The sequence below is a fragment of the Ipomoea nil genome, unplaced genomic scaffold (genome assembly GCF_001879475.1).
Source record: "Ipomoea nil cultivar Tokyo-kokei standard unplaced genomic scaffold, Asagao_1.1 scaffold1416, whole genome shotgun sequence".
In the NCBI taxonomy this organism is placed as follows: Eukaryota; Viridiplantae; Streptophyta; class Magnoliopsida; order Solanales; family Convolvulaceae; genus Ipomoea; species Ipomoea nil.
Window position 1 is genome coordinate 1,513,685 of NW_017617844.1, and position 23,552 is coordinate 1,537,236.

The following is a 23,552-nucleotide window of genomic DNA, read 5'->3' on the forward strand; positions in this document are numbered from 1 at the left end:
TGAAAATCACTACTGTTAAAGTGTTGCATATTGCCTTTCTTTTCTATCAAACTGAAGATATACATTATAATTTCACTCAATCTGTAACTATATTTATAGTAAAATCGATAACTTCTACAGCCATGTACACTTACCATTACTGTTCGATGGGACTACTGAGGCTGGGCGTGGTGAAAATGAAAGTGGGACTTGCGTTTTGACCACCTGACAGCCCACATGCTAACCTACCCCGGCCCCTATTTTGATGCACAACTACCATACATTACTGTTCGATGGGACTATTGAGGCTGGGGCTGCGCGGTAAAAATGCAAGTGGGACTTGCGTTTTGACCACCTGACAGCCCACATGCTAACCTACCCCGGCCACTACTTTGATGCACAACTACCATACATTACTGTTCGATGGGACTATTGAGGCTGGGGCTGCACAGTAAAAATGCAAGTGGGATTTGCATTTTGACCACCCAGCCCACATGCTAACCTACCCCGGCCACTACTTTGATGCACAACTACCAAGGTTTGCATCCCACATGCAAACCTGACCCTGGTCGCTGACAAAAAGTAATAACGATAAACGGACTTGCGGTCAAATTGTCGCAAGTCCCAATTGCGTTTTGAAGGTGGCCTGGCACACACATGTTTTTTTTTGTAAATACCCAACCAACCAAAACAAATTTATAAATACCCAACCAACCAAAAAAAATTAATAACCTATGGCCCAACACTACATTTCTTATCTAAATGATGTAATTCATCATTACACTCCATTAACTACTAATGAACTAATAAGCAATAATACAATACATAGGGACTGCACAAAAAAAAAAAAAAAAAAAAATCAAACATCAAGTATCAACCAAAATCCTAATCCATCAAAGTTGTTGAGACTTTCAAACAAAAAGTGGGATTCAAACACGGGTCTTCAAGGTAAATAGAAGTTCCATTCTCATCAACTCTACCAAATAAGCTAACTGATAAGTGCAGTATTCCTTTGTATTTGTTCATGGTGTGGACGCAATATTACGTCTAAAATGCATATAGCTCATGCAATTCACGTCAAACTACCACAGTTTATGGGGTTTGAACATGAGTCTTCAAGGTAAATAGAAGTTTCATTATCATCAAATCTACCAAATAAGCTAAATGTATTACTTGGATGATTCTAGTATCCCTTTGTATTTGTTCATGTTGTTTAGCGCAATATTACGGCATTTGAAACGCATGTGGTTCATGCGATTCAATTAGAACGCATTTCCCACACGCGGGTTGCCATTGCTAGTCTCCGGCAACTGACCGGCGACAAAAACGCATGTACGAGATGCGTTTGACGTATAATACTCCAAACGCATCTCGTACGTGCGTTTTACCGTATACTAATAATATACGTCAAACGCATTAGGTAAATGCGTTTGACGTATTCGATACCAAACACGCAAATCTCATTTGCGTCTTTGGTGACGGATAAAAAAATAAAATAAGAACTGGGACATGCCTAAAACGCATGTCCCAAATGAAGTTTTCACAAATTTGTCAAAAAAAAAAAGGGTCATATTTTGGGAATTGGGAAGCCTATTTGTCATATTTCAGTCATTTTTCCTCGATTTTGCAGATCTATTTCTTCAAAAAACAAAAAATAAATAAAATTGCAGATCTGACCTAGACGTGTGGGGGGGGGGGGGGTATTTTTGTTGATTTGCAGCGGCACCATCAGGGGTGGGTGCCGCGGAAAGTTATAAATATATAACTTTCCGCGGCACATTAGCACGTGCTTTTTTATTTTGAAACACACTACACCTTTTAATTAAAGGTATAGTGTATTCTTATGCACTTATTTACAAGATTGTCACCGTTTTGTTTTTTTTTTTTGTTTTTTCCACTACACCTTTAATAAGAAGGTGTAGTGAAAACTCATCATTATATTCTCCTTTTTGTAGTAGTGAAACTTCGGGAACGCTTTTACCCCGCGCATGTAAGAGCAGCCAGGTACGAAGAATTCCTTCACCTGCAACAAGGATTCGTCACGGTGATAGAATACCACAAGAGGTTCCTAGAACTGGCTCGTTTTGCTCACGTGTTGGTCCCTACAGAGGCGACCAAAGTAGAGAAATTCGTTGTGGGACTCAACTTTGAGGCTAGAAAGACCTTGACCGTGAGTAAACTAAGAACCCTCAACGAAGCCTACAGTAGTGCCACTGACCTTTACCAGGTCCAACTATTGCAACAAGGGGAACAGGTGAAAAGAATAAGTGACGGGAATGGAGGCCCTAACTTAAAAAAACCACGGAATGACTCGTGCACTAAGGCCTCGAATCCACAGGCACCAGGACCGCCTAAGGGGAACAACGAAATCGGGGGAAGACAATTCCCTTGTAGGAAGTGTAGTAAGGAGCATCGGGGCAGGATTGCCAAGGAAACGCCTTGCAATGCTTCAACTGTGGGGAAAGGGGACACAAAGCTTTCCAGTGTAGCCAACCCACACAAGCAAGGCCCCCACTCACAGGTCAACAAAACCACATGAACAACCGAGGGAGCTATGACGCACCTAGAAAGGTATTCGTCATGAGTCGCACTCAAGCTGAAACTGGAGACGGGAACGAAACCGAGGACCCGGACGACATTGAAGCCATAGTCGTAGGGAACGAGAACCCCGTGGATCAATCGGAAGAAAATCCCGGAGAAGAATATTGCTTAGGCTAGGTAGATGAACTTTGTAACCCATCTTCCTTACCATATGACTTTTACCTTGTATAGTTATTTGAATTTCCCTACTTCGAATAAAATTAATTGGAGAATCCGTTTGGGCTGACTACCCGTCTCGCTATTTAAAATTAATTAAGTTGGTCGCACCCTCACAATCAACGAGACCGCAAATATAATGCGTGTTAAATCTAAGTTGGCAACTAGAGGTGGGGTTCGACTCAGAGTTTTAATATTGCCTAAAGTAAGTGATGGTAAAACTCTAAGGAATACAAGGAATTGAACTAAAAACCTTAGAAAGAAAACTAAGTATAGATTGTGAAACTCAAACCCTAAACCTTCCATTTCCAAGACCAAGCTCCTAACGATTTCACCACAACTGTTTTTTGAAACCTAAGGGGAACAAAACCTTCTTAAACCCCATTCAAAACCCTAAAATCCCAAAATCCCCAAATCAAAAATCGTGCTCGCCGGAAAAGTCGCCGGAAGAATCTCGTTGGAAAAATCGAACTCCAACGTCAACCACTCTATAAATTGCAACAATGCCGAGGAGACCCGCAAACGCCCGGAACCCGGAATAGAACAACGCCAATTACACGGTGTTGGAAGGTAAAGCACTTGAACCCGATCAATTCTCTAACGAATTGATCAATATGCTTAAATTCCAAGGTTTGTTGGGGGAGTACCTTGATATGAAGTGCGATACTTACCCCGAGTTGGTAAAAGAATTCTACCACCACATGGTAGCCACTAAAAACGGGGACAAGGTGGAAATCACCTCCAAAGTCCGGGGTAAGGAAGTGGGGTTAAGTGAAGGCCGATTGGCCAAACTCTTGAAATTAACCGCCAAGGGCGTGTCGACTTACGACCGAAAATCTTGGATTGGTACCGAAAACTTAGGGTACAAGGATTATTTGAGTTACTTATTAGGAAGGGACGACGGGATCACAATGGCCACAAGGCCCAACAAGCAATTGCTAACCGCCAAACAAAGGCTCTTGGTGATGATTATAACGAACAGTCTATTGCCCAACAACAATAAGAGCAAAGATGTGGGGAGCCTTGAGTGCACCTTTGCTTACTTCCTTAAACACAAGGTCAAGTTCAATTTGTCCGCTCTCATGTTGAAGCACATGGAGTTTTGTAAATCCTACAACAGACTGAGCTTGCCCTATGGCATGATCCTAAGCTATATCATGGTGAAAAAGGGGATTGATGTGAACCAGGCTGTGGCTAAGCCCATAGACGGGATGATCTTCAACGCCTAAAACCTCCGCCGAAGCAACATTTACCATGTTGGCGAGGGAAATTACATCACCCTCGAGGAGGTTTGCAAGAAGCTCGTAGCCGAGCAGAGATTGCTCGTAGAACGGTTGGGTATCCCAAACAATAAATTAAAGCAAGTCGTCCAAGAGGAGGAAGAACAGGAGGAACAGGAGGAACAAGAAGAGGAAGACACCGAACCAAGCGACCTGGAGCCCGCACAGAGGGAAAAGAGAACCAAAGAGGACCATGCCGGGATGTCAATCATGAGCGCATCCTAGCACAACTCACGAAGCAAAATCAAATCATGGAGGAAGGGTTCTCGTCCCTAAATGTCTCGATTAGATCCTTGGACCAAAGGGTTACCGTGGTGACGGCCAAACTAGGCATACCCGGACCATCGAGAGCCTCTAGCTCGGGGGCTAGGGACCAAGGTAAACTCACTTCGAAACTTAATAATCTCCTGATTGAATGCTATTGGTTGATGCAATGTTTAGAATTGAGTCGAGCCAACTATTTAGCTCGGGGACGAGTTCTAGTTGGTAAAGCATGATATAAAATCCATGACAAACCACTCTCTGATTGTCAAAACACACCTTAAGTCACAGCACACAACTAATTTCCCAATTTGCTTGTCTGCCTAAATCACATTGCGCCTAAGCTTCGAGGACCAAGTTTCTTGTTAGGGGGGAAGAGTGTAACACCCTGTATTACGCCTTTAAATTTGAATTAATTATTTAATTAATCTCGTTAAAGGAATAGCTAAAAAGAATTTAATTCTGTCGGGATTCCCTAAATTAATTAATATTGTCCACGGAGGATCGTGGACCCTTACCCTCAATGAAACTCCAAGCCTGTTAAAATAAGGAAAGAGGGTCCATTATTAATTAGACCCTGATTAGGGATTCCTAAACCTATATGAAAGGGGATTAGGGAGCCTTTAGAGTTAATTACCAAAATAGTCCTTTAACTATAGTGAAATTACCAAATTGGAGCAAGTGAGATGTCAACATTGTCAATTAAATGGTCCTACCATTTTAGAGTCTAGGTGTAGTTGTATTTATCAATAGCTCTGTAGTTAGGTCGCGCAGGTCTGACAATGATGTAAAAACAATTTTGTCCAATAAAAATATAATAGTACAATAATGCAAAAGCATAATTGAAATATTGAGTCTTGTTCTAAATAATCAAAAGAAGATTAATTAAACGGAAAAAAAAAAAAAAAAAAAAAAAAAAAAAAAAAAAAACCTTAACCTAAATTTGTTTTTCTTTTAAATGCAAGAAAATAATTTTCAAGATTCCTTATTTATAATCTTTGATGCTAACTTTGAAAAAAAAAAAAAAAACCTAAATTTATGTTTTTAAAAAAAAAAATGCAAGAAAATGATTTTCAAGGTTCCTGATTTATAATCTTTGATGCTCAACTTTGAATGCTATGTATTTAGTTGGGCTAATTAATTGACCAAAGTTTATGTTAAATTTTATATTGTATTTTTAATACATTTTAATATATTCGTAGTATATGTTTAACAATTATGCCAACTCTGATTGGGATGGGTTCAAACCTAGGACATTTCTTATAGAAATTAATGAGTAAGTTAAGAATAATAAATACTTAACGGAATATTCTGTTACTAAAGTTTATACTAACAGAATGCAAGGTTATTTAAGGGAATAAAATAATATAATAGAGGATAAATAAGGAAAATCATAAAAAAATACTAAAATCAAAATAATATGAATCATTCATTTCAACAAATAATTAAACCGACATTTTTTGTTCCCGTTAAGGACATAACTTTATTGACTCTTATTATATTTATATTACTAGTTTTTTTTACGCGCTTTGCGCGAATGTGATAATGTCCAATGATTATTTTTAAATAAGTATTTTAAAATATATCAATGCAATATTATATAGGAGATGTTTATGCATACGTAAATAAATGTTCAATTTGTTTATTTAAATCAGTAATTTAAAGTATATAAATTCAAGATAATATATGAGAGATTGATTATAATTGCCACTAAAATAAATGTTTGCAACTTTGTAATAACGCTATTCTAAATACTTAGTCTTAAAGCAATTGTCTAAATAAATACTACTTTTGGTTTAAATTTCTCTAATTCTTCTTAATTCTATTTTGGGTAGCATTGTCATTGTTTTCATTTTCCGTGCATGTCCTCTTTTTTTCTTTTTTCTTTTTTTATTGGTAGTGTGTCATGTGCAATTAGGTTACTGGTGACAGCATAGAGAGATTCATCACGCAATGAGATTATGGCGTAGGAAGCTTTAGATTTGCCTTGCTATTTATATGACTGAGATTTTAGTTAGAATATGAACTCTTTATCATACAAACACCTATTGATATTTAGTACTGATAGTTTTTCCCCTATATGTTTCATGTTTTGTGAGATGTGTGTCATAGGTTATCATGTGAAAGTATTGAACAAAATATTAATATTTATTATATTTGTATAAAATACTTGGTAAATAAATGTATATAACATGTTTTGTATTATAATTTTGATTTAATTAGAAGATAATGTAAAAAGAAGACAATGGACAATGCAATGAATATAATAAATTAATAAATTTGAAGGTAAGGAATCTTTTAATTGTAGAAAATAAAGATAATATAACTAATAAAATTATATTTATTTTAAATTTGTTAATAATGAATAATTTTTTTAAATAAAGCATTATAGACATCTAATTCTAAATTAATTAAATGTATATGTATTATTTTTTGTTGTAACTACTAATTTATTTAATTTAATAAAAGTAATAAAGTGTTGTACATTTTCATCAGCAATAATGAAATCAATGATTTTTTTTAAAAAAAATTTCATTCCTTGTTGAGACAAATTGTTTTGAGAGTTTGTCAATGACAATTGCTACAATTGCTGTCAATAGAGGATGATCATAAATAATTCAAAATATATAATTACAATAGATATTGTTATAATGATATAGTAAAAATTAACATACAAATTTCTTTAGAAGTTTTCATGCATTGATAAAATTCTTATGTGTAAACTTGTTCAATTGAAGCTAGTAGGATGTTAACATTGTCAATTATTTGGAAAATGGTCCTACCGTTTTAGAGTCCATGTGTAATTATATTTATGATCAACAACTTTGTAGTTAGGCCGCGCAGATCTGACAATGATGTAAGAACAATTTTGTCCGATAAAAAAATAATAGTATAATATTTGTAAAGTAATGTACAATTTTACCATTATAAAAAAATACAAAAAATATTAATACCATAATGACCTAAACCATTCCAATAATGCAAAAGCATAATTAAAATATTAAGTTTTGTTCTAAATAATCAAAAGAAGATTAATTAAACGTTAAAAAAAAAAAAAAAACTTAACCTAAATTTGTTTTTTTTTTTTTAATCCAAGAAAATCAAATGATTTTTAAAGTTCCCGATTTATAATCTTTGATACTCAACTTTGAATGCTATGTATTTAGTCGGGCTAATTATATGACCAAAGTTTATGTTAAATTTTATATTATATATTTTAACATATTCATAATATATGTTTAACAATTATGTCAACGATAATTGGGATAGGGTTCAAACCTAAGAACTTTCTTATATAAATTAATGAGTATATTAAGAATAATAAATAGTTAATAGAACATTCCGTTACTAAAGTTTATACTAACGAAATTTAGGGTTATTTAAGGGAAGAAAATAATATAATAGAGGATAAATAAGGAAAATCATTAAAGAATACTAAAATCAAAATAATATGAACCATTCATTTTAAGAAACAACTACTACCGACATTTTTTTGTTCCGGTTAAGTACCTAATATTATTGGCCCTTATTAGATTTGTAGATATATATTAGTTTTACACGCGCATTGCGCGAATGAGTTAATGCCCAATGTTTATAATTAAATGAATATTTGAAAGTACATAAATGCAAGATTGTAAATGAGAAGTTCATACATAAGTAATTTAATGTCGAATTTGTTTATTTAAATATGTCACTCATAGTATATGAATACAATGTAATATAGGAGATTCATTATAATTGTTACTAAACTTTTTTCCAAATAGTAACCAAGTATTTTTGTTGCAACGGGTTTTAATATATTTAATGAATGCACATATATACAAGATCAATGAATGAATCAACGATACCGGTCCTTTAGGTGTTTTGCTCAATGTTCATTTAGTTCAACCATTATTGTTGAATAAATTATTATGGATAAAGAAATTCCTAATTTAAGGAATTTAGATGAAATAGTAAAAATTTAAAAATGTTAATTATAATGTAACCCAAAGATACTAGACGATTGGTAAATATGATGTAACCCAAAGATCAAAATGCTAAAGAAAGTGTTTGATTATTCAACAATTTGAGGCAACAATTTGTTCCAAGCCACTGAAAATACAAACATTGCAATTTACAATATTTTCACTTAGCGTTTTTTAGAATGATTTCCTCAAAACACCTTTATATTTAAAAAAAAAAAAAAAAGTTTACTCTAGAGCCATTTTGACTCCTTGAACAATAAGAGTCAGTTTCGCTGGCTCACTGCTTGCCCATCAACGGATGAACAAGCTTAATTTTTAAATTGGAGCCTTAAGACTCCTTTTATAGGAGCCTCAAGGCTCTCATGCCACTTTTCCCACCGATGTGGGAAAAGTGACAAAACTAAGGAGAGCCGAACGCTCAGCTCCCCATATGTTTTTTATTTTTTATTTTTAATAATTTTATTTATTTTATTAAATTATTATTATTATTATTATTATTATTATTATTATTATTATTATTATTATTATTATTATTATTATTATTATTATTATTATTATGTATACCCTTAGGTCATTTTACATGTTAATCTAAACAACTAATTTTTTTTCAAATAACTTTTTACCAACCGTTGATATAATTTGCTGGTCAAATCCGCTAACGCTAATCGCTAACTGCTGATTGCCAAACAAGAAAATTGCGAGATAGTTTCCCACTTCATTTTGTTGTGTGATTTGAATACTCTCTTTGTCAACAAATCCCTCAAGTAGTTAATATGATTGGCTTAATTATTTTTTTTTTAATTTTTTTCATGGTATTAATAAAATACTTGGTAAATAAATATATAGCATTAATTTGTATTATAACTTTGATATTTAATTAAAAAATAGTGGCTAAAGTGACATCCCGCACCTTGAACCATATGCGATTCTTCATGCCGCACCCTAATCTTTAATAAGTGCTAATTAGATTCACAAACCAAAAATTTGTTGTCGCCTAGCATTTTTAGAAGGTAGCCATTAAGTCTTTGATTTTCTGATGTTGATGTGGAGCTGATATGCTATTTACATGATTGTTTTTGTAGATGTGGCTTACATGTCATCACCTACGTGTATATACCCAAATTAAAGGGTCAATTGCTAACCCTAAATCAAATTAGTGAATTGAAACCAACGAGCCCTAACTTGCGAAGATTGGGAAGCTTGCCCATTCTCCCAAATTCGCGACCAACAAACAAACCCTAAATCCCTAATCCAGAGGGCATCCCTACATCGGCGACGAACAGTGAGCTATGAAGAGTTGTCGACGAACATTAGGGACGAAGGTACGAAGGCAAATTCGAAGTGAATATATGCGAAGGAGGAGTAAGGTATGTTCAAGTCTTTAATTCTGCAATGTAAAACAATATATGCACATAGTGTAGGTATATTATATTGTTGTTAATGGAATATGCGAATATGTTGTCAATTTGCTTTGCTTTTGCTTGGAATATGCGAATATGTTAGAATATTATACTACTATTGCTTTTGCTTTGAATATTGTTGTATTGTTTGTTTTTTTATGTAGTGGAGTCTTGTTGTACTGCATTTCTTTACTTTTAAGTGTGGTCCTGCATTTCTCCATACCTTTTGTTTGAATTTGCTTGTATAAAGTGTGAGCCTGCATTTCTTTACTTTAAATTGATTTCTGACAGTTGGTTGGTGTATAAATTGATACTGCCAATGTTGTTGCTTTTATGATTAAATGTGCCTTAAATTTATGTTGTCAAGATGAATGAAAGTGTGGAATTAATTATTCATCATGGTGGTAATTTGGTGAAAAAGCTTCAGTTAAAATATTTGAATGGTGAGTCAGAAATAGTGTGTTTGGACCTTGACAAAATATGTTATCCCCACTTAGTGAAGTACATAGCAGACCAAAGGTATGGAAAAATAGCCTCACTAACATATAAGTTGACCACTGAACCCTTTACAACTTTAAAACTACTTCATAATAATGCTAGTAGTCTTCACTTAGCTCAGATTGCTAGGGAGAATAAAAGGTGTGAGATTTATGTTGAACATGGGGTAGATGAGCCTAATGTGGTTGCTTTATCTTTACCTAGACCTGAGGCAGTATTAGGGGGTGAGGGAGGTGGGCTTAGGCTGAATATGATGCAGAATTACGGGGTGAGGAAGGTGGGAGTGAAGTTGAGGCAGATTCAGGACTTGGGAGTGACTACTTAAGTGAGTAGGGGACTGAAAATCCTTTAGAAGATGAGGCTGATTCTGATTCTGAGCAGATTACTAATAGGGGGACAAGAGGAAAAGGAAAATCAGACTAGATGAGGAATCAATACCACCTTATGTGCCAACATCTGAAAATCCCTTAGGAGATGATGCTGATTCTGTATATTATGATTCAGAAGATCTACCAACAGTTGAAGAAGATTAGGAAAATGAGGAAGGAAATGAGGTGCAATCAAAGTACAATGCTAAGTACCCTAAGTTTAACCCTAAAGCAGATCCACCCTTTATTTAATTAGGTATGTACTTTGATGACAATGTGCAATTCAAGTTGGCTATGATTAGTTATGCTGTACACACAAAGAGAGATCTTTTCTGGAAAAAGAATCAATTGGAGTATGTTAGGGTTGAGTGTCTGGGAAAGGGTTGTGGTTTTCATGTTAGTGCAGGGTGGGAAGAGAGAACTAAGTGTTTTCAGGTGAAGGCAATTAGCTTGGAACATAAATGCAACAATCAATTTACCTTGGGGATAGTTCGTCAGAAATGGTTAGAATGGAAATTTGAAGAGAATGTGAGACAAAATCTAACTATTGGTTACTCAGAGTTGAGCAGAGACATCAAATATGAGTTGAACTTGAATGTAACTGTCAGCATGTGTAGAAGAGCAATAACAGGGATATTGAAGAAGTTGGATATTGGATATGAGAGTCAGTTCAAAATGCTAAGGGATTATGCTCATGAGTGTTTAAATTCAAATCCAGGATCTATATTGAAGATAAAAACAACAACAACTATGGAAAATTCACCATTAATGTTTGAGAGGATCTATGTGTGTTTTAAGGCTATGAAAAAGGGTTTTTAAAAGGGTTACATGAGGTTTATTGGACTAGATGGCTGCCTTTTAAAAGGGAAATTGAAGGATGAAATACTGATTGATGTTGGTAGAGATGGTAACAATCAAATGTGCCCAATTACTTGGGCTGTTGTTGAGATTGAGAATAGCTCATCATGTAGATGGTTTCTGGGTCTTTTAAAGGACGATTTGAATATTCTGGACAACACTGAATGGACCTTAATGAGTGATCAACAGAAGGTAAATTCACTTCAATTCTTTAGTTTTGTATATGTTTTACTGTACTTGATATTGTGGTTAACTTGAATCTGAATTTGCAGGGTTTATCTAATGTCATACAAGAGATATTTTCTGGTGTTGAGCACAGAAATTGTGCTAGGCATGTCCATGCCAAGTGGAGTAAGAATCACAGGGGGATGGTCCTGAAGTCACATTTCTGGCAGATTGCAAAGACACCTAATCAAGCACTACTTGCAGATAAGTTGAAAGCTTTGGATAAGGTAGATGCTACAACACGCCATGATCTTAACAAGTACCCTATGCAGTTCTGGTGCAAAGCATTCTTCAAAGATGAAGTTAAATGTGACTTAGTGGACAACAATTTGAGTGAGGCATTCAACAAGATATTGTTGAAAGCAAGGTCAAAGAATATTATCCCAATGGTAGAAGATATTCGAGTTTTTGTTATGAAGAGGATTGCAAAGAAGAAAGCAGCAACTGAAAGATGGAGTGGCAATTATGGGCCATGCGTGCTGAAAAAGCTGAATGAGAACATACTTGGCAGTGCAAACTAGGAAGTTATCTACAATGGAGCTGAAGGATACGAGGTGAAAAAAGGGAAGCTTTCAATTCAAGGTGAATTTAGAGTTGAAGACTTGTTCTTGTAGACTTTGGTAGCTGAGTGGTATGCCATGTTCTCACTCCGTTTGTGCCATATTTCACAAGGGTCACCAGCCAGATCATTACATCCATGAATGGTACAGTAAAGAGAGGTATTTGAAGACCTATCATGAAGTAATACAACCAATGAATAGAGATCAGTTTTGGCCAAGAACTTAAGGTGATGAACTACATGCTCCAATCCCAAGGAAGATGACTAGCAGGCCCAAGAAAAAAAAAAAAAAAAAAAAGAGAAAACTTGAAGATAATGAGAAGAACAAGGACAAAACCAAGCTGAGTTCAGAGGTCAGTAAGCTGTCAATGAAAGGGAGGATAATGACATGTCAAATATGGAAGGAAAAGGGGCACAACAAAAGATTTTGTCCTACTTTGACAAACCAACAAGGACAATGTGGTACTTCTACTGCTGTTACAGGAAGAGGGAGAGGAAGGGGAAGGGGAAGGGCTGGTACTGCAGTTAGAGGAAGAGGAAGGGGGGCAATTTTATCTCAAGAAAGTAGTATTGGAATGTCAGGTATTTCACTTAAACTACAGTTTATATATGTTCTATGATTATTGGATTTATGATAATAATTTGCTAATAATATGTGTTTATTTTTGTAGATTGCACACAACATTGAAGATTTGGAAACTTCTTGCGCTCATGTCTTTTGGCGGCAATGACTGATTAGGCTGGTTGGTAGTGAACAATGATGATTAGGCTTTTGGCATCACTGTATTCTGTGAATGTATTGCAGTGATTTTTGCACTGACTGATTAGGCTTGCTGGTACTAAACAATGAGGATTAGTTTTTGCTGTGATTAATTCATGTAGGCATAATTAGTTTGCACTCATGTATGCAGTGAATGATTTGGCTTGTTGGTATTGAATGTATTGCTACTAATTTTTAGCCAAATGAATGTATTGGATGTTGGTATTCAATGGCAGTGAACTATGACCATTAGGCAGTGAGCATACTGTGATTTTATTTTTTTGCAATTCTCTTATGCTTTAGGCAGTGATTAAGGCATAATGGCAGTGAGCACACTGTGCACTCTGATGGCAGTGCTAAAGGCATTCAGTGACCATTTTGGCAGTGAACTATAATCCCAAATTGGCTATGAACTATGACCATTATTCACATCTTAAGGCAATTAGGAAATAAGGCAAATTGTATAACAAATATCAAACTCAAAATACCAAATCAATGGCAATTTCATTACAATGTAAACAATTACAATTCCTAACTACAAAGTTTGGCTACAAGCACCCCAATTACAATTAAGAGAAGAAAACATTTTTTCCTCAACACTTGATTTTCTTTTTTCATAGCACTACACTCATTAATAATTAGTTCTCTTACACCCTCTATTTCACATCTCAAAGACAACACAAGCTTCTTGAGGTCTTCATGGTCACCTTCACCCCTCCTAGCACTTTGATCATTCCAAAGGAAGAAGCCACAATCATTTTCATCCTATTCAAAACGGAGCAAAAAAACAATTGAAACCCCTACATTTAATTCAAAACAATTGAAAACACAAAATTGATTCCAAAATTCAATAAATACCTACCTTCCATCTTTGGCACCCAAAGAATTGCTTTCCCGATTCTCTACTTGTGCAAATAGGAACTTTCAACCCATAATTACAAAAAAACACTAGGCTCATAGTCCAAGTTTACTCTCACTCGTGATGATGTTGAGGAAGATGACATCTTCTACCCTGACTATAGTCGGAGACCAGTGCTTCGTCGGAGACCAGTGAGGAGTGAGCAGTCGTCGGACAACGTTGTGTAATTGCAAGTCGTCGCCGAAGAGCCGTCAGAGTTGTCTGCTAATAGCCTAATACGATAGAAAATAAATAGGGTAGTAGTCGACGAATACATTTTAACAATTTAAATGAGGAGAAAATAAAAAAAAAAAAAGATGGATCCACATCAGATTCTAACCGGCTCCATGCATGTCAGCACAGCGACTAGGAAACCTTCTAAAAATGCTAGGCGACAAAAAATTTTTGGTTTGTGAATCTAATCAGCACTTATTAAAGATTAGGGTGCGGCATGAAGAATCGCATATGGTTCAGAGTGCGGGATGGCACTTTAGTCAAAAATAGTGCATAAAAAAGATAAATAGACAATGTAGTGAATATAATCAGTTGATGAATTTGAATATAAAGAATTTTTACATTGGAGAAAAATAAAGAAAATATAACTAATGAAATTATTTCTCTTAATTAATTTATTGACAATGAATAATTTTTTTTTTTGAATAAAGACATTGTAGGGACAATGTAGCGAATATATTCAATTAATGAATTTGAATGTAAAGAATTTTTATATTGGAGAAAAATAAAGACAATATAATTAATGAAATTATTTCTCTTATTTAATTTATTGATAATGAATAATTTTTTTTTGAATAAAGGCATTGTAGACAAATAATTCTAACTTAAAGAAATGCATATTTATTATTTTTTGTTGTAGCTACTAAATTATTATTTCTACATCTACAATTCTAATAAGAGCCAATAGTGTTAAGCCCTTAACTGGAAAAAAAAATGATGGTGTAATTGTTTCTTAAAATGAATGGTTCATATTATTATGATTTTAGTATTTTTTTTAATGATTTTCCTTATTTACCCTCTATTATATTATCTTCTTCCCTTAAATAACTTAAACTCCGTTAGTATAAAGTTTTGTAACGAATATTCTATTTATTTATTATTTTTAAATTACTCATTAATTTCTATATATATATAAAAAAAAAAAAGGTCTTAACTAGGTTTGAACCTCATCCCAATTAGAGTTGGAATAATTGTTAAACATATACTATGAATATGTTAAAATATATTAAATTATATATAATATACAATTTAACATAAACTTTGGTCAAATAGTCCGACTAAATGCATAGCATTCAAAGATTATACATCAGAAACTTTAAAAATCATTTGATTTTTATGCATTTTTAAAAAAAATAAATAAATTTAGGTTAAGTTTTGTTTTTTTTTTTTTTGTTTAATTAATCTTATTTTGATTATTTAGAATAAAACTTAATATTTCAATTATACTTTTGCATTATTGGAATGATTAGGTCGTTATGGTATTAATATTTTTGTATGTATTTTTTAGAGTAAATACCAGCCAAGATCTCTCGAGTTTGGTGGTTTCACAACCTATAGTCCCTAACTTCCGTAATTACCATTCGTGATCCTCCGAGTTGCGAAAACTGACCTGCTACAGTCCTTCCGTTAATTCCTACCATCTAAGTTGTCAAAATTAGGGGTAAATGTGTCATTTTCCATATAACAAAACATTCAGAAATTAAAAACCACGAAATACCTTCCATCGATCTTATTTTTCGTCAGCATTCAATTGGTTTGACGACGGCATTCGATCGATTTGATGATGGCACCCAAAGCATCTTCACTATAGAGCTCTCGCATGAAACCCAAAGCATCTTCACTTCCCAAACCGTTAAAGGTCGGGAGCATATTCAGATGGAAAGTCTTCAGTTCATAATTTCTAGCTGCATAAGATAATTGAAAACAAGAGGGATTAACAGCTATTACCGGTCTTTGGATGTCTCGAAGACGTGGTTGAGCTGCTTGATTGTGAGGAGGTGGAACTATTGGTGGTATGGGGTCATCCAGTTGACCCACTCTATTGTTCTCAGCCATTTCAAGCCGCCTTCGTACCCTGTTTTTTCTGCAAGTACGCTCAATTTCAAGATCAATCGGAAATAACTCAGTATTTTTATGCCTCAGTGATCGCCTTAAGTTCATAAACAAACAAAATAAAAATAAAAATAAAATAATAACGAACCTAACAACTAAAATAAATTTGAAAAGAAAAACTTAAATAAAACAGTTTAATAAAGTGTCCCCGGCAACGGCGCCAAAAACTTGATTGCTATAATCTGCAAGCGCACAGAATCAATCACAGTATAAATTCCTGGAGTATTCCAGGGTCGATCCAACGAAGAACACTAGTAACTGTTATCTTTAATAATCAAATTGTTGATGAATAAGGATGCAAATAAATATAATTAATGTGATTAAAAATAATATTTATTAACTTAATGAAAAGAAAATTCCAATTGAGAGAAGACTAGGGATTTGGGTTCACCTATTAGATAATTAACTAACTCTCCTAAGTATTAATTCTTATGATTATAGTGACAATTGCTCCATATATATCCTAATACTCCGTCGAGCTACTAGGTTGTATCCAATTAACTGTGATCATCCGTCGATATCTCACCAACATTAATTAAACCCATTAAGCAACAATCAAATATCACCACAAATACCTAAAGCTATGTCTAGTTTAGGTCAATTGTGTTTATCTTACGAGTTCTAGGTTCATAATTCACCTGTCAGTTCTTCTTATGAACCCTAATAATGGGAAATATGCAATGGCCAGTCACACAATCCACAATTAAAATACATAAAATAAATATAATCAAGTTCAATTATTAAATTGAAATTAGAAGAATCAACACATGAAAAATAGTCAATTAATCTAATATAGGCTAATCCAAATCCCTAATTAAAGTTCTAGCCCAAAATCATAATTAAATATATAAAAAGTTCAAGAAATAACATTCTGGAAATTTAAACTAGAAATAAAATAACAATGAAGGAGAATAATTCAAGCCTAAGAAGATGATAGCTGAAGCTCCGTTGCCGCTGCTACGTACGCCGCGTCGTCGCCGCACACCTACTTAGCCGCTGCTACTCCTCTTCCTTTTCTTTTATTTTTGTGTTCCGTTTCGTCCGTCTCTGCCGAACCAACCAAAAGCAACAAAAACAAATCTTTTTAATCTCTTTCTTTTTCCCTTTCTGCTACGCAAAACCCTACCAGAAAAACAAAGAAAACAACCAACCAAAAGCAACAAAAATAAATCTTTTTAATCTCTTTCTTTTTCCCTTTCTGCTACGCAAAACCCTACCAGAAAAACAAAGAAAACAAATTTTATTTAAAGCAAAAAAATTATATCCTAATGACATAATTAACTTCATTAAACTTAAGTATTAAAATACTTATTAAAAATAGAATGGATAACACTACCCAATAAATTTAATACTATAGATAAAATAAAATTCTTATTAATATTAATAAAAATGCAACCTAGCCTAATATTTATTAAAACACATCTAAACTAGTCTAAACTAGTAACAGATAAGTAAATATAATATTTATAATATAATTTACCCTAAAACTTAATTTATTTATGCAAAACACACACTAACTAAAATTACTCTAAATAATGCCTAGAAATTAAGCTTATCAAACTTTCCCACACTCAATGCTTTGCTTGTCCCCAAGCAAACTTATTCAATGAAATCAAACTACCAACCATAACCATGTCAACTAGGCATTCAATTCAAGAGAATTGGTAAACACATAATACTTCATGAGAGTTCAAAGTCATATGCACAGAAGACAATAGAGAATTGTAGTCCTCATGGTTGTTCACTCAATCTCTCATAAATATGTGTATAAAGGAGGTACACACCATCCTCTATTTAGAGTGCACTTGCCATAGGCTTGCTTGTCCACCAAAACTCCACTACCAAAATTATATGAAAAACACGAGTCAAAAGGTCTTTATTTTTGGGTTGCAATGGGGTCAAGGGTATGTGGTTTAAGAAAGAAAGGGTATAAGGAATAACAAATACAGTCCAAGGAATCAGTAGAGTCATAATTTCACCATATCAAGAGCAAGAACTTGCATTCTACCAATACAATGAACTCTACCAAAACAAGCAATCATTTCTTCATTCTCCCTCATCCTTTCCATTGATAACTTCTCAAAACAACTTCCAAAACCTCATTTTCATCTTTTTTCATTTTTTCTATTTTTTTTCATTTTCTTCTTCTTTTTCCTCTTTTTTTTCTCTGGTAAAACCGAATAAATAGCTTTCCATTTCCACACAACCCTCAATGGTACTCTTCCCATAATCATCAAATTCCTATCATGCTCCATTGCTCATAAATCATTTTAAGAATAAAATGAGCACAAAAGTTTGGGCTAACAAGATTTTTCAACCCACAAAATTAGAATAGATCTCATTTTGTTCATTTTTTCATTTTCACCCCCTTTGATCACAAACAATTCTTCACTCAAAGAAAACCAATTGTACAATCACCTTTCAACTCCAATCTCACCCATACTTCATCACTTTTGGTCATCTTGCACAGATAAATGAAATAATGGCTTCTACTGACCCAAGGACGGGTTAAGAGGCTTCTTTTTATGAGCTAAGGTTCTTTGGATCTCGCTAATGAAGAAAAATGTCTTATATATTTTAAAGCTCAAAAATGGTTCACTAGGGGAAAAATAACATGTATAAGGATATGATCATTTTTAAGGCTATAAGGCTAAATCCTAATGCCTAAATCATTCTCGTGTCAACATATAACATGTAGCTCTGAAATGGTATGAAGCAAGTTCTAGAAGTAACACAATCAAAGAGGGCAAATAAACTCAAAATGAAAATAAGTTGCAGTGGGCAACCTCTAGGCTCAAAAGCTCACGGTGTGACAGAATTTGACTACTAACTCTATGCAAGCATACATATAGCCAAACACATTCATTGATATTATGCACTCCCAAAACTCTAGAACTTATCTCCCAATCAACATAGTCATTAGAAGGCATTTTTTTAAAACTTTATTTTGCTGAAAAAAAAATTGCAGAAAAATGAAGGGAAAAAGCAGAAAATTAGTGTAAAAAATGCAGAATTTTAGTGCAGAAAATGCAGAAATTTTTTATTGTACTGAAACTTTTGCAAAAAATTGCAAGATTTTACTGTAGCAAAATGCTGAAAAATAGAAAAGATGCAGAAAATGTTGCAGAAAAATGCAGAATTTTTTTTTATTTTGTCTTATTTGCATAAAACTTGTAGAAAGCGTCCCCTAAACTTTCTCTTCCCCACACTCAAACTCAACATTGTCCTCAATGTTAAATAAGAAAGCAGGTATGAGAAAATGAAATAAGCAAGAAACTTCCCTGTTAATTGCCAGTTTCTTCCGGGACTGCCTTTTGGTGAAGCAACCATGAATGGTCTCTTTTTATCTCTTTCAATCACAATGGCCTCATACGAACAAACTTTAGTAACCATGAAAGGATCAAACCATCTGGACTTCAATTTCCCTAAAAAAAACTTAAGACAAGAATTAAACAACAAAATTTTTTGCCCTACTTTGAATTCTCTCCAAAAATTATTTTTGTCATGCCAAGCTTTAGTCAATGTTCTCCATAGTCTCTCTTCTTTTCCAGGAAGTAAATGAGCATAAGGAAGCAAAAGAAATGTATCATTGTCACTCAAAAAATCATATTTGAACTGAAATGGAAGTGGTTTAAGTTCAAGTTAGGGAGGTGCTTCACTATGTGAGTGCTTAACAAATACTTCTTCTAAAGGTTTCTCAATAACATCAACAAAAAGACATGATTCATCAAAAGTAGGCAATTTTATAGCTTTAGAGATAGAGAATTCTTCTTTTTCTGCTCCTACTCTAAAAATCAATTTCCCTAATGGCATATCAATTAATACGCCTCCTGTTAACAAAAATGGTCTACCAAGTATAAGAGATGTATCTGTATCACTACCCATATCAAGAATCAGGAAATCAGCAGGAAAATAAAATTTACCAACTTTTACCAATATATCCTCCACTACTCCATGCGGGTACTTGACTGATCTATCAGCAAGTTGAAGAGAGATTGCTGTTGGCTTCATTTCAGCTATTTCCAACTTATTGAAAAGTGTTAAAGGCATAAGGTTAATACTGGCACCTAGATCACATAAGCATTTATCAACGACAGTATTACCAATAGTGCAAGGAATAGAAAAACTTCCTGGATCCATTAGCTTAGGAGGTAATTTGCTTTGTAGAATAACACTACACTCCTCATTTTGGTGCATAGTAGCAAACTCTTCCAATTTCTTTTTATTAGACACAATTTCCTTAATGTACTTGGCATAAGACGGCATATTGGCAAGTGCTTCTGCAAAAGGAATATTAATCTGAAATTTTTTAAAAACCTCCAAAAATCTTTTAAAGTTATTGTCCTGGTTCCTCTTTTGCAACCTCTGTGGATATGGAATGGGAAGTACATAAGGTTTTACTGTAAAGGAAGTGAGGTTTTGATCACTATAATTCTCTTTAGGCACTTGCTCCTCTTCTTTATCACTCCATTTTTCAACACTTCTGGGTTCTTTTTCTTTCATAATTTCATCCAATATCTTACCACTTCTCAAAGTGACAGCCATAGCTCCTTCCCTAGGGTTTATTTCAGTGGTACTAGGAAACTTACCTCGATCTTTTTCTGCAACTAATTTGGCCAACTGACCTACTTGCACCTCTAAATTATGAATGGATGCTTGGTTGGATTGAGCAACCTTATCAATCTTTGCATCCATTTTCTTCATCATAGTGTCCTGGCTAGCCATGTATTGCATGAACATCTCCTCCAATTGAGGCTTCTTCTCCTGAGTAGGAAGTTGAGACTGTTGTGGTGCAGGTGACTGTTGGAAATGTCTGTATTGCTGATGTTGGAATCCTGATGGTCCCTGTTGCTGGAATCCGGGTGGTCCCATTGGTCTTGCATTACCTTGATCTCTCCATGAGAAGTTAGGGTGATTTCGCCAACCTGGATTATATGTATTAGAAAATGGATCATTTCTTGGTGGTTTCCTACCCATGTTGGATCCCATGTAATTAGCTTCCTCATAAGATGGTTGTGATGACTCTGCATTCATACAATCAGAAGAATTATGACCATATGTATTGCAAAAAGCACAAAATTCTCTATTCGAACTATCACGGGTCATCAACAAGTTAATCTGTTTAGTCAATTCAGTCATTTGTGTTGTCAACTCAGATTGTGTGCTAATTTCATGCACAGCCCTTTTGTCGAGAATTAGTAGCTAAGCTCTCATAGATAGCTTCTAATTCATCACTATTTTTATCACCTGTGTATCCACCTGCAGCAATATCTACAAGAGACTGACAATTAGGAGTTAAACCATCATAAAAGAATTGTGTCAACAATAACAATGGGAATTGATGGTGTGGACATTGTGTCAAAAGCAATTTAAAACGATCCCATGCTTCATGAAATAACTCAGCCTCTCTTTGAGTGAAAGTGCATATCCTACTCCTATAGTCCATTGTCTTTTGAGATGAATAATATTTAAACATGAAAGCATTGTAAACATCATCCCAGGTTCTTAAAGTACCCTCTGGTAAATTTAACAACCACTGCCTAGCATCACCCCTCATGCAATATGGAAAACATTTCATTCTAAGCTCTTCTTCAGATAAATTATTTAAAGATAAAGTTTGCACCGTACTATAGAGCTCTCGCATGAAACCCAAAGCATCTTCACTTCCCAAACCGTTAAAGGTCGGGAGCATATTCAGATGGAAAGTCTTCAGTTCATAATTTCTAGCTGCATCAGATAATTGAATACAAGAGGGATTAACAGCTATTACCGGTCTTTGGATGTCTCGAAGACGTGGTTGAGCTGCTTGATTATGAGGAGGTGGAACTATTGGTGGTATGGGGTCATCCAGTTGACCCACTCTATTGTTCTCAGCCATTTCAAGCCGCCTTCGTACCCTGTTTTTTCTGCAAGTACGCTCAATTTCAAGATCAATCGGAAATAACTCAATATTTTTATGCCTCAGTGATCGCCTTAAGTTCATAAACAAACAAAATAAAAATAGAAAAACAAAAACTAAATAAAAATAAAAATAAAATAATAACGAACCTAACAACTAAAATAAATTTGAAAAGAAAAACTTAAATAAAACAGTTTAATAAAGTGTCCCCGGCAACGGCGCCAAAAACTTGATTGCTATAATCTGCAAGCGCATAGAGTCAATCACAGTATAAATTCCTGTAGTATTCCAGGGTCGATCCCACGAAGAACACTAGTAACTGTTATCTTTAATAATCAAATTGTTGATTAAGAAGGATGCAAATAAATATAATTAATGTGATTAAAAATAATATTTGTTAACTTAATGAAAAGAAAATTCCAATTGAGAGAAGACTAGGGATTTGGGTTCACCTATTAGATAATTAACTAACTCTCCTAAGTATTAATTCTTATGATTATAGTGACAATTGCTCCATATATATCCTAATACTCCGTCGAGCTACTAGGTTGTATCCAATTAACTGTGATCATCCGTCGATATCTCACCAACATTAATTAAACCTATTAAGCAACAATCAAATATCACCACAAATACCTAAAGCTATGTCTAGTTTAGGTCAATTGTGTTTATCTTACGAGTTCTAGGTTCATAATTCACCTGTCAGTTATGAACCCTAATAATGGGAAATATGCAATGGCCAGTCACACAATCCACAATTAAAATACATAAAATAAATATAATCAAGTTCAATTATTAAATTGAAATTAGAAGAATCAACACATGAAAAATAGTCAATTAATCTAATATAGGCTAATCCAAATCCCTAATTAAAGTTCTAGCCCAGAATCATAATTAAATATATAAAAAGTTCAAGAAATAACATTCTGGAAATTTAAACTAGAAAATGAAGGAGAATAATTCAAGCCTAAGAAGATGATAGCTGAAGCTCCGTTGCCGCTGCTATGTACGCCGCGTCGTCGCTGCACACCTACTTAGCCGCTGCAACTCCTCTTCCTTTTCTTTTATTTTTGTGTTCCGTTTCGTCCGTCTCTGCCGAACCAACCAAAAGCAACAAAAATAAATCTTTTTAGGGTCTGTTTGGAAAGCAAGAAAATGACTTTTGGAAAATGTTTTCTGGAAAATGAGTCATTTTCCGAAAACATTTTCCTTTCCAGTGTTTGATTGCATTATGGAAAACTGTTTTTCTATGTTTGGTTCATTTTCTGGAAAATGAGTAGAATTGTATAATTAAACATTTTAATTATTTTATTTAGAATATTACAACATGTATAATAATATATAATAATATGATATTAATTTTAAATATAATAAAAAATAGCTAAGTTTTTCAAAAAAAAAAAAAAACTAATAATATATCAAAAATATTATGGTGGTGGTGGTGGTGTAGTGGTAGTGGTGTTATTCGTTATATAATAATAATAATAATAATAATAATAATAATAATAATAATAATAATAATAATTGGTGGTGGTATGACGGTAGTGGTGTGGTGGCGGTGGTATGGTGGTGGTGGCGACGGTGGTGGTTGCGTTGGTATGGTCGTGGTGGTGGCGGCGGCGGCGGTGTGATAGTGGTGGCGGTGGTTGCGGTGGTATGGTGGTGGCAGCGGCGACGGTGGTTGCGGTAGTATGGTGGTGGTGGCGGCGGCGGCGGTA

The 23,552-nt window shown here is 34.3% G+C and overlaps 1 protein-coding gene across 1 annotated transcript; it reads right to left on the minus strand.

Moving 5' to 3' along the window:
• Positions 1 to 19,577: 19,577 nt before the first annotated feature.
• LOC109187028 lies at positions 19,578 to 20,630 on the minus strand. Its single transcript, XM_019337186.1, has one exon. The coding sequence runs from the start codon at positions 20,628 to 20,630 to the stop codon at positions 19,578 to 19,580; it is 1,053 nt and encodes a 350-aa protein (XP_019192731.1).
• Positions 20,631 to 23,552: the final 2,922 nt, after the last annotated feature.